The following is a 16,078-nucleotide window of genomic DNA, read 5'->3' as shown; positions in this document are numbered from 1 at the left end:
GTCATGGCTGGGAGGACAGGTTGGGTACTGGAAGCGGGGTGGGGAAGAAGCACCATCTCACACACTGCAGAGGTGCTGAGGAAGAGCTGTCTCGAGCCTCCCTCAAATGACTGAATCCCCTCTGGCTACAATTTCTTCCCACTTCAACCCTGTCTTCTCTGCCCCCACCTTTCCCCTGCATGTTCCCATTAAGTCAGATGACACTGATGGGCTACTGCATAGCTCATCAGGGTGGAGAGAGGAAGGAAATTCAACCTCCTTCACCCACATTTTGGGATTTGAGTTGGAGCAGAAGCGGCGGCATTTTCATTTCCCTCTTTGTGTCGTTGCAGTGTCTCCGAAAATCACCGAGATATCTTCTGACATCTCCATCAATGAGGGCGGCAACGTCAGCCTCACCTGCATAGCCACGGGCAGGCCAGATCCAACAATCACCTGGAGACACATCTCGCCCAAAGGTAAGAGCCAAATGTTACCAAAAATATTCTCTGAAATTCTTTGAAAACTACATAGTGCCATTTGTGAGCGGCTGGGGTGGTGTCATTGACTGGTTCATGTGGCACTTCAATTGCAAAGAGAAGGTGATGGTACCCCAAAAAGACGTGACTTAATGCAGGAGTTGATGACTCTGAGGGAGAAACATCCATCTTGGTGGTCTGGGAGAGGAACTTACGGTTTTGCTTGTGTGGAGGACAGGAGGTGCCAGCTTGAGTTGTTGTGCTTGTCCGACCCTATTTTGAAAAGTTTTCAGGGAATTCTTTCACGTTGCTTCAAAGGAAGACTGTAAATAGCGCAAATGAGCAGGAAAACACACAAAGCATTAATTGGTGGCCTTGTTAATTGGTAAGCAAAACCTGAGCAGAACTGTGTGGGTGTGACTGCTGGGAAGCAAATTCCCATACGTGCCTGTTCGGGAGCATGTTATTTCAAAATTGTTTCCCAGTTGCTTTTTGGCATTTGCTTTGCGTTTTGCTGCCCTGTCATTCCCAGGTGGCTGCGAGGTTCTCACCAGTGAGCTGGGGGAGGCATCTGGGGGTTCAAGGGGGGATGAGCCATCCGGCCAAGGGGCAGTGCTTGGCTCTGATCCTCTGATCCCATCTAAGTGCTTCGGTTCAAACTCAATCATTTTTCCCCCAAGGTTTTACCAATGTAGGCTGTTGTCCCAGACAACTGCCTCAAGTTGTCCTCGGGGATGGCCCAGCCAGGCTGTCCGGCAGCCGAAGGAGACGACGCAGCGGCGGCAGTGATGGATGGCGCCATGTCTGCTCTCTCTGTTCAGCTGCCTGACGATGGCTGCGGTGTCTCGGTGAAGCTCCATTGATTTTTTGCTATTTGTCTGCACTGTAGCAAACTGCTGGGCCAGATCCATCACTCTCCATAGCCCAGGCAGAGAGCGAGTTGAGTCGGCGGCATCTCAGCCCCTTCCCTTGACAGGACCCTCTGTAAAAACCATTCCCTCCCAGTTGCATGTGTTGGCTTATTCGCCTTAGGTGGCCTCCGAGACGGTGGCCTTTGGCTGGGGTCTGTGCGTGGATAAATGATGAAATGCAAGGCGCAGATCTGTGTGCTCCTCTCCGGCCCCGAGCGTCTATCCATGGCATTGAAGTTGCTGTCACTGTATCTGTCACCATCAGGTGGCATTTGTGGTTGTGGCGGTCCACGTGCTCCCACCTTGAAGCCTTTAATTCTTTCTCCCTCTCCCCTTGTCTGTCTTGACCATATGGTTTTGTCTCACTCAACCTCCTCACCCACCTGTTTTTCACATGCATCTTGTTTTCCCTGCAGCCCCGCTCTCCTCCCTGCAGCCCCTCCTGCCTCCCCAGGACCCTCCTCTCCCACTCCTGTGCCCCTCGCTGCCTTCTCCCATGTGCCATCCATCCTCTCCTAACCAGGCTCCCGGCTTATGATGCCTCTGTCTTTTGCGAGAACTATTTTCTGTGTTTGCTGCCATCCAGCAGGTTTCTTTCCCCAGGGAATCTTTACCTGCGCTTGAACCAGATGTTTCCATTTTACTTAGGACTTAGCTGCTATGGAAACTGAGGATGCACCAGGAGAGGAAGAGTGAGCTAATCAGAAATTACCTGTGGCGCTGTGTAATTTGCAGCAGCAGCTCTTACCTGATTTTGGCCATGATTAGGCATTCTGCTTTCAAAACTCAAAGGGAACAAATGATCACAGAGATTTACTTGAGTCTGGCCTCCTGCTGATGGAGGGTGCTGAGCCCAGAGGTGGCCCGAGACAAGTTTGGTGGCTGCCCGTCTCCATAGGCAGCTCCTCCGTTTCTCTCTCTGGGTCTGCCAAGCCACCAAGGGGGACTTTTACTCCTCCATTTTGCAGTCAGTGCACAAAGGAGAGACGAGGATTGGAAGCACAGGAACTGAAATAAGAGCCAGGGCAGGCACACGGAGGTGCTATAGCAGATGCCGAGAGGGTAACCCTCTCCCTGGTAGGATATACTCTAATTTGGAGAGCCAGGAGCGAGGAGGGACCCCAGTCTAGCTGCCAGCCCCTCTCTCAGTTGGAGGTCTGCCTCGCTGCTCATCCCCGGGGAAGTCTCGAGCGAGCTGCCTCCTGTTCCTTCGCACCGTCTTTCTCTGTTTCGCTTGGAGTGGTGGAGAGAAGGGACCAGGGAGAATTGGTTAAGGGAAAGCTGGTGCATAATTTAACGGTTTGCATAGCGGATGGGTAAGCGGCTCTCACCGATGTCGCTGGGGAGAGGCTTTGATAGTGCTGTCTGTGCCAGGCACGGATGGACCGGTAGCTGAAGGAGCCGGTCCCCATGCTTATGCTGGCGAGTGCTCCTCTGTGCAAAGGCACTTCACAGGCTTTATTATTTTCTTGGCAGCTGTAAGTCTACTGCGCGGCTCTCAGTGGGAAACGGAGCAAATAAGAGTGTTTGCTCACCGGGGGAGCACGCGGTCAGGTCCTTCAGAGGGTTTACCAAGAGCAGCCCAGCTCCCCGGTGACTGATCTCACTTGAGACCCTTTTCCAGCCTCTCCCAACTCCCTTGACCTCTCGGCTGTTTTCTTCGCCTGTGCCTTGCTCTGGTCCGGTGCAGTATGTGTTTAGCAGCTTGGTCTGGTAAGCTCCGTTGAATTTTCATGTCTGCAGTTGTTGCTGCGTTATGGAAGCTGTTAAGCCTGTTTTTGAGGCTCTGTTTGGTTTGGGGGCTGGAAGAGTTCTCCACAGCCGAGAGGAGAGTATTTTTGCTGTATAACTCAAGAGCTGAGTGAACCTGAGCAAGGGAGTTAGTGGATCGCACAAGTACTGGCCTTGTTGGTGCCTCCGTCATGGCTCAGAGCCTTGCATGGTGGCTGGCCCCTACCTGTGCCCATCCTTATCCTCCTGGATGATGGTTCTGGAGAAGGGTTTTGTGAACCTGTGGCCAGTCTGCCCAAGATACGCTACAGCCTATCTTCTGCCGCTCTGCCTCACCCCCCTCTGCTTTTTTATTTCTTCTCCTGGTCATGCTGTACTACCCATGGCACCTCCTGTTAGTGCAGTTGAACAGGTTGAGGAAGGGAAGGAAGGCAAGGAAGCTGAACAAAAAGGGCAACCGGTGTAGACACAGCTTCTTCTGCCTTGCTGGAGGAGCCTTAACTACTTCGAGGCTCTGCCCTGGGCTCGGATGCTCCAGCTGGCAGCATGACTGCCACCGGAGCTGCCAGGCACCGGGGCTTCAAAACGCAGCTCACCAAAACCCCGCTGGGAAACCAGGTTCCAGCACGCAATGGGGTGGCTCCATCCCCCCTTGGCACCCTTGCAGGGCCAAGACCATGAGGATGACACTCGAGAGAGGTGTCCTCAGCAGAGCGGACTGAGGGCAGAGAGGGGGAGGAGTATGTAGATAACCATGGTCTGGATATAACATCCAGAACGAAGGCAGCATCATCTTTCCAGAGGAGATGGAGGTTGTGCAGAGGACTTGGACTTGGGTTCTGAAAGGTGGTGATGTGTGTGCCCACGCACATTTATGTTTGCACCCATAGGTGCGAAGCATCTCTTTGTTTCCAAGGCTTTGGGGATATTACAGTCCTCAGCCTCGCGGCGCTGATGCTATCTGTAAACTGCGGAGAGGTCTTCCAGTTAATAGTCTGGTTTTGGTCACTCAGGTGTTTCCATAGTTACTCGGCTTTTTATTTATTTTTTTGGGGTAACTTTGATGTTGTCATGGCGATGGCCATGTTGTCAGGCCAGTTTTCATCTCTCAGTGGATGAAGGCTGGGATTTCTCAGCTCAGAAAAAGTGCAGCGTCCCGAGCTGCTGGGCACAGGGTGATGCCCAAGTGTGCCGAGCTGCTCGCTAGCAGAGCGAGCGGCACCGTGTGCAGCTAACCGGGGGATATTTATCCATGCTGTAGACACGAGACTCGTCACGCCTCCTGTTAAGCTTGGGAAATATGCTGAGGAATTGAAGTGAGGGCTCTCCCAGGAGAGACAAGGGCTCGGCAGCCTCTGTCCCAGGAGGAGCAGGCACGGCTTAGCAGTAATAATGAGGGCTCCGTGGTCAGACAGCAAGTGCGGTTATCCTGCCGTGACAGGGCCAGGGGCACAAGGAAAGGGTGTAAAAAATAGGTGCGTGCATGTGGATACCTTTGCTGGCACATCTGCCTGGCCAGCACTGGTCTGCCACACGCAGACGTCCTGAGCCAGAGTCTGTATCCAAGTCGTCATCCTTAACGACCCTTGATGGACTTTTCTGCCATGGTTTTGTCTAATTGCTTTTTGAATATTGCTGTAGCATGATGGATTCTGGTGTAAGGCTGAAGACAGTGGCTGCCAGGGTAGGAAACATTATGGTTTGGCTGGATGGTATATTTACTCATAAGAGGTCTGATCAAGAGGTCTTTATAGTGGGAATCCCTCATTAATCTCAGGATTAGGCTGGGTGCTGAAAGCTACATCCCATGTGGAGCCGGAGTCCTGAGCTGAGTCTGAGCTGTGATTTGTGGGGTCGGTGCTGCCTCGGTGTTTTTGCAAGGCAGAGGCATGAGACAGGGGAGATGCTCAGAGGGTCCTGATGTTGCCACGTCCCGGATATCCTCAGCGATCAGTCTGTTTAACCCCCATGGCCCTCTGTGCCCTCCCTGGAAGAGGTATAATAGCAGTCCCTTGTCTCGCAGGACTGATGGGAGGATAACTACATTCGAGACGTGAGGCGCTCAGACGCGGCAGTAATCACAGCTCGTATATGCACTTAAGATAGATGAGACATGGTGGCCTAATGTGGCAGAGGTCTCATGAGATCATCTGTCTATACATCAGCAGCAAACCAGTGAAGGGACTCTAGGAGAAGTCTGGTATATTTGGATATATTGATTCTCTCTGGCTCTTGGCGGGGCTTGAGAGGAGAAGCAACTGCAAAAAAAAATCCGGCTTGAAGAGTTGCTTGTCCCTGGGAAGGGGACACGTCCTCCCTTCTCAGAGGTTTGTCTGTTAAAGCATCTCGCTTGTTGTCTTCATCATTCCAGGATCCTCTGTGGACAGGGGGTATATGTAGGTCAGACATTAGATCTGAAGCCTGGCCAGGAGGCACAGAGAGAAGAAAGATCCACTTGGGTGGGAAAAACTCTGCCTGCTTCTGTGCTGCTCTGTCCCTCGCGGTGATCAGCTCAGTGTCCTGTGAGATAGCTCACTTAAACCCTGCCTCGTCATCTAATTAACTTAAAACCAGAGAGCCGTGCTCTCTGCTCGTCCTTCTAACGAGGAAATCTCTCTGAGAGAGCGTGGATGGTTCATGTAAGGCTGCTCTGTGTCCATCCTGGGTCTTGTGTTTCTGCACTGTCTCTTGCCTCCTTTTGAGGTGTTGTGTGAACCAACAGAATTGGTGTTTCAAAGTCGTGAGGCCTTCTACGGTGGCTGTATGATGGAGCACAGAGCCAGCCCTGAGCTGCAGCCTTGGGCTGGCTTGGCCACCATGCCATAGGTGATGTTCCACCTCACCTTGTTGCGTGCGTCCCCCCAGTCTCGTGGTGGCCGGGTGTCTCATGGAGGTTTGTCCAACTCGTTAGGTGGCCGAGCACCTCGTCCTCCTTCCAAGAGGCAGTTGCAGGCCTGGGCTCCAGATAAATTAACTGAAGCATTTCAACCGGCTCCAATCCTGTCGGCAGCTCAACCGTCCCCTTGTTTACTGTTGAAATAATTACTGCTTTGCCATAATATTAGCTCTGAGCCGTGACTCCATTACCATTATCGCCGGAATATTACCCATTTATTATCTCCCAGCAACCCTGGAAGATGAACACTAGGCTTCAGAGACCAATTGTTTTACAACAGACAGGATCTTGGTGTGCATTGTTTAATGAGGTAAACTACATTATAGCCGGCATTAATTTGGCTGCGGTGCACTCCACTAAATCATTGTTAACCTGTAAATCTGCCACCGGTTTTGATGCCCGCTTAATCAGCACACGCCGGACAGGTTGGCCTGAAAAAGGGTCACTAGTGACCTGGCTCTGTTTGCATCACGTGGGGTGCAAATAAATAGGCTGGAGAAGCAGAGATTTGAGATGGATGCTGGTTTCGTGCATGGTCGTGGTGAAGGAGAAGCTGGCAGCTGGCATTGCCTTGGAAAGCTTGTGGACACGTGCTGTGATCAGCTACGGGATCCTGCCAGGAGCAGGGTGAATATTTAGCCCCTTAGTGCCTGCAGCTTCCCCATCGGTTCCCATGGGAGCAGGATCTGGCCCAAAAGGATCCATTGGCATTGCTCTGTGGGCTCTGGGGTTTGCTTTCCTCAAGGAATGACTTTAGCACAGTTAGTGTCCATGTGCTTGGCTGTGGGTAGCTCCTTTTAGCATTTCCCTTCCACCAATGTGCCCTGGTTCATTCTGCTTTTTCTAAGCAAAGGGAGATTATGTACTTGTACATGTATATATATAAAAGTAATATTTTTGATTCCCCACATGGTGGAAATGAACTCTCTGAGCTGATTTGTTTGCATACTTGGCATAGGCTGCCTTTAAAATATGCATCTCGGTACAAAAATAACAAGACCCCTACCAGCTACAAATGAGGCAATGTCTTTCCCTTAAGAAAAGAGAAAAAAATAAAAAAAAAAAACCTCTCGGCTTCAGCATATTCCCTAAACATAGCTTTGCAATGTCACGCTTTCACTCCTTGCCAGAGGCAGAGCGTGCTCAACTCTTTATGGCAGCCTGGGGAGGTGGGTGGGCCAGTCGCTCTCATCTTCTACCCTCGGGGGGCAGAAGCAGGCAGCTCTGCCTGCACCCCCAAGTTTTCCCCTTCAGCTCATCCCTTGGTCTCTGGCTACCTTTCCCGCAAAGGCAAGACCCGCTGTGGTGATGCAAAAGGCCCCAGTCTGTGCCGCTGCCGTGCCCGACGCGAGGCAGCTGGCGCCCCCGTACAAAGCCATATTAATAAAAATATCAGAGATTTCTTTTTCTCGCTCCTGAGCCGATCCATTTGCATGACAATCTTGTCAGCCCTACATGCACGAAGCGGCGGCGGGACCAGCTTAGGGCAGCGGAGAAGTTTCTATTCAGTCCCATTGCTCGGGATAACGCCCTCGCCACCCCCACCCGAGCATCCCATGCTCGGGTTTTGTGCAGAGATGGCAATTTTTCACGTCACCGGCAGCATTACCCGCGCCAGCATCCTTTCTCCATCCCCAGCAGCACCTCGGCTAACTGCAGGAGGAAGGGGATGGGTTAGTTATTTCCTTGGAGTGGTGGGATGAGGCGGACAAAACCCAACACGCCGCCGGTGTCAGCTTGCTGGATTTTCTGTCTCTTCTTCAGCGCTGAGCACGGCTCCCTCCTTCCCCAGTAAATGCGTGGCTTTGTGTCGGTGGCTCACTCCCTGCCTGGGACTCGCCTCTCATTCAGCTGGCATGGGGAAGAGCAAGGGACAGGAGTGTGTGAGATTTGAGAGATCTCCACATAAATTAAAACCTTTTATCAGCCCCTAATAGCTGTGCAAACTAATTATGTTTGGGGCCAAACTTTGCCAGTGACTCCCCCGAGGTATTATTATAAAAATCTGAGCTGTGGAAACGCGTCCCCATTCTGTCAACACCGGGTCGCTTCAGCTATAGAAAACTCAGCTCCGGCTCATTTTAGCTCCCGTGATGTGCTTTGCATAAGCCGCCACAGTTGTTTTTTGGGAGGAGAGAGCCCGTCTGGGCTGCCACACATGTGGCCAAGGTCTGCTGAGCCAAGGGCAGGGCTGACTGTGGGCGAGTAGCACTGACATACATATTTGCCCAAATATCTGCTAGCCCGGCTCAGTCTGCTGCTGTTCTCCTGCAGCCATCAGCGTGGCCTCGGGGCTGTGGGTGCACAAGTGGGTGTACCTCCATCCCCGAAAGGACGGGATGTTGTGATAAGGAGTAGGAAGGATGCCCGGAGAGGTGCTGGAGATGCTCAAACCCCAGGAGGCGCGTGAGGGGAATGAGCAGCACAGGGAGGAAGCGCAGCTCTGCTGCGAGGCTGCACATGGGTGGTTTTCTGGTGGTGCTGGAGCTGATTTCCCCCCAAATTTGTGCCTTTCTTTTTCCCAGCGTCACCATTTTCTCCCTTCCTTCCCTTGTAACATCTGCTCCTCTCGCTGAGCTTGCACAGGGCAGGGCACCAAGGCCAGAGACATCCCTTGCATTCCCCTGCCCACTCTGTCCACTGGTGGAGACAACGCGAGGAAATGCTTTGAGCCAAACTCCTGCCCTTGGGATGTTTGCCTCAGTGGGAAGGAGGTTTTTGCCCCCCGCCACCATTCCTCTGCTGTCCTTGCTCTCTTCCTCAGCACAGATTGCCAGCTAATGGGGTGGAGCTAGCGCAAGCGCTCTCTATTAATGGAGCAGAATATAAACAGAATAAAGCCTTCATTTCCCGGGCTGTGATTTCATTATTAATATACTTTACAGTTCACAGGTTGTTCATTTGCTTCCATGTTTTCTCAGCTGGTGTAATCTGCGGCGCAGAGTGAGAAGAGTCATAAAATTTCCATTTCCAGTTGAATGTGCGTCCAATTCGCCGTGAAATGTTTCTCTCTGTCGTGAATATTAAGTGCCCGAGGAGTTGGTAGCCGCAGGATTAGGCAGGGCAGGTTGCCAGCCCCTCTCCACATACCAGGGGTGCAGGAGAGACGTGGGTGCAGAGAAGGAAAGGTGACAAGGCGAGGTCTAGGGACCGAGCGAAGGACCACATGGCAGAGAGAGGAAGAGAGAAAAGAAGAGGAGAGAGGGAAACCGTGCAAAATATTCTGGAGGGAAGGGGAGAAAAGTTGCGAGAGTGGCAAAGAGACTGGCTTTAAGGAGGGACATGGTGGATGAAGGAAGTTTCAGTGGAGCAGACCTGTGCTTCACCTCCTTGTTTCCATGTCCCATGGCCTTGACACTTGGCAGGAAAGATGTTGTACCAGTGTCTCCTTGGGTTTGTAAACCAGTTATTGGTGTCTGTGCTTGGCCAGTGCTGCAGGCTTCGGGGCTGTGCCCTTCCCCTAGCCTGAACATGGGTAGAAAAGAGAGTTTTCTCGTCTCTGGCGAGGTGGAGAAATGCTGCTGCGCTGGTGCGGGCAAGGAGCTGAAACATGCTTGGCTGCCCTGGACTAAGCTAAAGAACAGCAGTGAATGGCCCTGGTGTTGCAGGCACCGTTGCACATGCAGAAAAAGGGCTTGTCACATGAATTGGGGGAAAAAAAAATAATCATGGTCTGCTTGTGGTTACGTGGCCGGCAGGAGAAGTGCGGAGATTTGTTGTGTATTTAGTGTATTCTTTAATGGTTTGTAGCAAATTGAGTGGTCGCTCTGGGGCAGGGCAGCAGGAATTTGGGTAGCTGGGGTGGGTGGTTCTGCCCTGAGGCTGGGCAGGCAGCTGGGGCCAGCGGTGCCACGGAGGGGTGCCCACAGCTGCAGTGCTACGGGCAGCAGGCACATCTGGCAGCACATCTGGCACGGTGTGGCAGCTGGAGGCGGTGAGGGATGTGCGCCCCGGTTACCCCTCCCCGGCCTCGCGAGAGCAGTATGTGATGCGGTGTCACTGCCAGGGGAAGGGGACAAAAAACCAAATCTGGGTGATCTGCCCAGGCTGTGGGGATAATTCAGGTGCTGCCCGGAGCCGATGGCACCGTTTCCTTCTGACTCTTTGTTGAAATGACTTCTGCCACAGCATTCCTCACTACAGGGGAAAAAAATGCCTCTTCCTTTCCCATCTTCTCCTGGTCGAGTCAAGATAATAATAGTCTTTTTCTGATCCCCTGAACTTTCCCATCTGCTTGGTAAAACAATGGCAATTCTTTTTCCTCCTGGTCGGTCTCTCTGTCTTCCTCTCTTTTATTTTTATCCTCCTACAGTATAATTTAAAGCCAGAGCAATGCCGTAGCCCATGGGTTTTTCCCCTTCCTGTGATACACTACTTATTTAAAATGGCTTTTCCCTGGCAGAGCAATGCCTCTCGCTGCCCTCCCAGTGCCCATAGAGGGGCTGATACCTTCACAGGAGGTCTGGAGAGGGGACGATGGGCTCAAGTGAGGGGTCTCAGCCCATTCTCTGCTCCCCCTGTTCCCAGTTCATGCCAGTGTCACTTGTCCCTGCAATTCCTGGCACAGTCCCCTGCTCCCTGTGTCTCCTCCCTGGGCTGGCAGCATCCTTGCCAGCCCCCCACAGCCTCCCGTGCCCCCTAGCCATGCCGAGCCCATCCGTCTCACCACCCATGCATTTCCCTGGCTTCTCTCAGTAAGCCGCAATATTGCGAATGATTCTCCAGAAATGGAGACATCAGTGCCATAAAACACGAGGGACAGAGCAAGGCCACTGGGCTGGAAAATAGCGTGTCTGAAAAAATAAAGACGGGCTAAAGATGATGGAGAGGCAACAGCGAGCTTCACCCTGCTGGGATTCAGGTGGCTCCGGGGGGTGAAGAGGGGTCGGGAGGTCCCAGGGGAAGGAAAATTTCCCCGTTTTCAGAAAACCACGGCAGTGACGGTGTCTGGGAGCCGCGTGCAGGGATACACAGGGAGAAGAGAAAGTTTCCCAGAACCCCATGAATTCTTGCCAGCACTGGGGATGGATTTAGCCGGCACTTGATGCTTATTTTTTCACTCTTAATGCCATTATGCCACTTGCTTCCCATCCTAGGGATATTTTCTTAATGCGGCTGAAATACAGCTTAACTGAGGTTACAGCCATTTAACGCTTTGGATTGCAATTGCTTCTTAAGAGCTTGTCCTACGGAGAAAGCCTTTGGGTTTAAATTTGCAGCCAGAGGGACCCTACAGTCCTGGCTGCCAGCAGCTGTTTTTCAGACAAATCCAGAGGAAAGCGGGACGCCTCAGGTTTGGCAGGAGACGGTAGAGCGATGCTGGTTGCACACAGGGGTGTGTGGTTGGGACGGGATGTGGTGCATCTCCCAGTTGGGGAGCCCTGTGACATTTTTTCGGGTGCTTTGTAAGGCTCCTGCAAGTAGCAGGCAGGGGCACCTCATTTCTTGGCGTTATCCTGAGCTGCCTCTCTCCTTGTCAAGCCTTGCGCACCGCAGCTTCTCGTAGAGACGGCGAGAAAGCTGCCAGAAATGGGATGGGCTCCAGGAAAGCCAAGTTGCAACAGGATTTAATCGAGGAGCAGCGCTCCCGCAAACAGGATGTGTGTGTTTGAGTGATTTTCTCCAGCAGCATCTGTCACTCTCCAACATTTTGGTATCATTGCAGCAAATTATTTAAACACTACCCACTGTACCCCATCTGTCAGGCAGCCCCTCCACACGTATGGGGCCCTACCTTGCTGCCTCTCCAAAGGAACTCACCGGCAGAGGCTGAGAGCCAAACAACAGGACAAATTAAATCAAAAGCACAGCTTCGGCACCCAGGGGGAAAATGCACATCAGCTTTGACTTATTGCATGGCGCACGCTTACAAGAGAGAAGCAGCGGCTTTTGTCACTGCAAGGGGCCGTGAAAAATGAATTAGGGCCGCTGCTGGGAGAGGGCACGCAGGAGAATCTTTCATTCTGGCGACGCTGTCCTCTCTCACCTTGCAAGCGGCAACAAGGAAAAAATCGCGGGGAGGAAGAAAAAGTAAAGGAAGATAGGAGAGAGGGCTTCTTGTTGGGCGGCTTGTTAGGGTCTGGCTCTTTGGCTGCGGGAGGAGGAGCAGCTTGGGTGTCCCAAGAGCAGCATCAGTGCTTGAGCGGGAGCGTGGAGCTGCTGGGAGCTGCTCTCTCATCAGTAACTCTCTGGAGAGGGCTTGTCTCCGTGGGAGCCGTGATACTTGGTGTTCTGTGCCTTTTGCCCGCGTTCCTGCGAGGAGGCAGGAGAGCTGCGTGGGAAGTGGCTCAGTGCCGGTCGCAGCCTCTGCCAAACCTTTCCTTCAGGAGCATCTGTCCCTCCTGTGCCACCACGAGGGCCACTGCCTCCCCCTCGGAGCAGGCGGACCCCAGGGGCCGAGGAGGAAGCTGTCTGGCTCCGTGTTTGTGAATAATGCATGGCTATTATTAAGAAAAGCAGCCCTCTAATGAGCCCTACACCCATCTTTGCTACAGATCTGGCACCACTTAGATGCTTTGTGAACTGCAACCGTTGCTAATTTGCTCTAAGGGAGTGGCACGTGCTGTCTGAACCTTTTCCTGGGGCTCGGGGTCCTTAGCTGTACCCCAGGAGGAGGCAGGGGCTGGAAGAAGCTGAGGATGGCCGCTGCCGGTTTGCCGAGCCCTGAGCTGCCTCCGAGCGAGCCCGGCTCTCCCTTGCACCGAAATAAAAGGGCTCATTTTTTATTCGACTCATTTGCTCCTGAGTTAGAGCCTCGTTCAAGGGTGGTTGGTCCCCGAGTTGTTTTGTTTTGTTTCTTTAAATATTAATTTCCATAATCCTTTTATTTCCCAAGGAACTACTTCTTGCAAACAAAAGGTTTAATGCTTCTCTTTTATTCCCGGTAACAAATAAGTTGTCTGAGGCGTGCAAACATCCCAGCAGCAGCGAGCTGTGCGTGTGCAGCAGCCGCCTGAAGATGATGAACCGCATTTAAGGACAACTCACAGTGCTCAAGGGATGGGGAAAAAGCATTCCCGAGGGAATCAAGGGTACTGTGGCAGCATCTCCCCCGAGATGCTTGACTGGAGAGGGAGGGCAGCGAGCCTGGCCGGCACTGGGAAGCCCCCGTGTAGGCCGGGATTCCGATCTTTTGCGTGGAGGCGTCTCTGACATGCCTTTTGGAGATGGAAGATTTGAGAGCCGAAGGCCGGGAAGCACAATAGAAGATAGACTGCTTGTATCTCATTGTCTGGAGAATAGATGGGCTGCGGGCTCCTGGAGAATAGGAGCTGCCACTCAGGTGGCTTTAATAGAACAGGCGGCAGATAGATTTCAATAAAAGAAATGAGTATAAATATTGTTAGCAGAGAAGAGAGGAAAAGTGAAAAAGATCTTGTTCGACAAGTCACAGTGGGAAACTTTCAAGGACTTTTAAGCTAAAAACTCTTCATAATGGTGCTATAATGGGTGGCTCGACTGAGTCGGCTGCGCTGCGCAGCTCCGGTGAGGTGAGCGGGCCGGGCGGGCATCCCCGGCACGGCTTTGTGTGGGAGGTCTGGCCCTGGGTGCAGGGTCCAGCGGTGAGGTGGCCGTGCTGGGGGAACCCACTTACTTTTGGCTCCCCGTGCCTTGCTTTGGCTGTCCGTGGTGTGGATGGTGAATATAAGCTGTGAATATAGGCTGAGCAGGCAACATGGTGGTCTCTGCAAGTTGCGTGTCTCTGACTAGCGAGATGTGTCGTATGTGCTCACTTAATAGTTAAATACTTGAATAGTTGTAGGACATGTGACCCCCGAGTGTGATCCCAGGGCTGACTGCAGGTACACTGAGGAAATACAGCCACAAAGGAAGGTCCTGTCTTACATCTAGCACCAAGTAGCAGAAGAAGTTGAAGAAAACATCTTCCCTGGCAGCGAAGGTTTGGCAGTAGGCTGGAGAGCCTCAGCCATCGTGATGGCAGTTGTGTTCGGAGGGTGCCTGTCGAAATCCCCATCCTGTCCCCATGCTCACGGGCAGCCAGAGATAGGGATTTCAGAAATACTCACCTCTGCTCACGTCAGACCAAAGTCATGCCCAGGAGTGTCCTCCAGCACATCTCAGAGATATGTGAAGCCCCATCGGCTCCCCGTTACGCCCAGAACAGTTGCAAGGAGAAGAAAAGCCACAGTGCTGCGTGCCCGTGCATGAGGAGAGGGTCCCACGGCCCGGGGTGGGAGGAGACGCCGATACTCGTGCAGAAGGACTTTATGGCAAGCACAGATCTATTGCTCAGCGTGCACCTGCCAGGGGTGTGTTGGGGCCCTCGGCACAGTGGTTGGCACCAGCCACCCCTCTTCCTTGGAGCCCACGCCACCACATGTGCGGGCACGGAGCAAAACTGCCTGTGAAAGTTTGGCCGAATCCAATTAAATGAAGGGTATGAGCAAGGAAAACAGGATATTTCCCCTCTCCTTGGTGATGCTGGGCACAACTCCTGATGGGCACCACCCCCAGGGCATGAGGATGAGGAGGGACTCCCAGCTGCAGCAGCAGAGGGAGCTACTGCGAAGCTCCTGCAGCCCTGAGCGCTGCATAAAAGCCTGGCAGTGAGAGCACCATCCCCTGGGGCTTCGTACAACATCAGGCCACGGAAACATGCTAATTAACATGGAAAAACGTGTAAGAGGAAAGATTTCTTCCCTTGTCATCGGGAAACTTCAAAAAGAGAGAGGCTTGGCCCTGTGTAAGCACAATACAGCCTCTGATATGCTGTGTGCCTGTTTCTGGGGTTACGGTCCTTCTGCTAAAGGCTTGTGAAGAGTGAGGAAGAGGAGGTTCGTACCCTGTGTCTGCTGTAGGCTGGTCCTGTAGGTTGGTTTTCTAAAGGGATCACTCCTTAGGGAGGGTCGCAGATGGAAATGGGCTGGAGCCTGGGGTACAGGGACGGAGTATTTGTGAGAGGAGGAGAAGAGCATGGCATGCTTGCCTGGGTCGATAGGGTAGTCTTAAAAAAAAAAAATATTTTTTTTAATGATTTCTCTGGATAATTTCCAGCAGGTTAATTACCCCCAATCTTTATCCACCAGAGCGTGGCAGTGTTAAGCCGGCACCCAGGAGTTGGAAAGGACAGAGGCGCAGAGGGGAAGCTGCCCTAACTGATGTTGTTCGCCTGATCAAAAGAGAAAGGGAAAGGGAATTTTTGAACTGTCTGAACTTTGTTCTGTATGTTAATTGAGCAGCCAGGAGCAGGTAATACTGATTAATAAGAGGTGAAGCAGGTGCTTCCCCCATCTTTGGCCAGAGCATGTGCTAGAGGCAGCCTTGGCTCTTCTTTAGCCGCATCACCAGGACTGTCCCTGCTTTAAGAGCCCAGGTTTGGGGTGATTCCTCCTCCCACCTCCTTCCCTGTACACCGGGAGCTGAACTGCCCACGCGATGCTACTGAATCACCCACCCTGCACTTTCCCGCCTGCTGCCATAGCAGAGGAGAGGTGAAGCGGGTCTCGGGCGCCAACAATTCGCTCTTATTACCTTTGTGTGTTTTATTTATTTACTAGAAACCATTATAGAACGGCCATCACTACCGCATCAGAGTGACGTTTGAAATATATGGCTCTCGGTTTTGGCACATCACTTGGAGCCGGGAGTCTGCGCGATGTTAATTTTTATTGCCAGAAGTAGCCATAAATTGATAGTTCAGAATTGCTGTAGGGACTGTAATTAACTAGTTACTATTTCACCTCCAAAAGGAGCAATGTTTCACGCTCTTACTTTTACTTATCTGGAATCAGCCGCTGTCAACATCTGCTGAAGCCAGTATAAAGATTTATAGACCTTGGAGGTAAATATTGACTAATGGGCAGCTTGGCTTAATGTTCACCTTGAAGGACAATAAATTGTGCTATTGATTGAAGAGAGATGTCAATATCTGCATTGTTGTAAACATTTTAATAAAATTATCTCCATAAAATATTCCTCTTCTCTGGCCAATCCCGACTAGCAGGATTGGTGCCCGGCAAACGCAGCAGCACAGTGGAGCAGTCAGGGTGGAGTCTTGGGACCAGCCCTGGATCTTTGGGCATTTGGAGATCAAACCCATCGCGGGGCAATTGCTGAGGTTG

The 16,078-nt window shown here is 52.2% G+C and overlaps 1 protein-coding gene across 9 annotated transcripts in view; it reads left to right on the top strand.

Moving 5' to 3' along the window:
- Positions 1-16,078, top strand: part of LOC141970617 (protein CEPU-1) — a 356,787-nt gene that overhangs the window by 324,411 nt on the left and 16,298 nt on the right. For 8 of the 9 annotated variants that reach the window (XM_074927293.1, XM_074927298.1, XM_074927295.1 and 5 more), the window contains one exon: positions 333-458. In XM_074927293.1, the coding sequence (XP_074783394.1) occupies positions 333-458 (126 nt within the window). Of the gene's footprint in view, positions 1-332; positions 459-578; positions 582-16,078 lie in introns of all 9 variants that reach the window. The other variant, XM_074927299.1, reaches the window with a different exon arrangement.

Source organism: Athene noctua, chromosome 26, assembly GCF_965140245.1.
Source record: "Athene noctua chromosome 26, bAthNoc1.hap1.1, whole genome shotgun sequence".
Lineage (NCBI taxonomy): Eukaryota > Metazoa > Chordata > Aves > Strigiformes > Strigidae > Athene > Athene noctua.
This window is presented reverse-complemented; position numbering and strand designations above follow the sequence as displayed.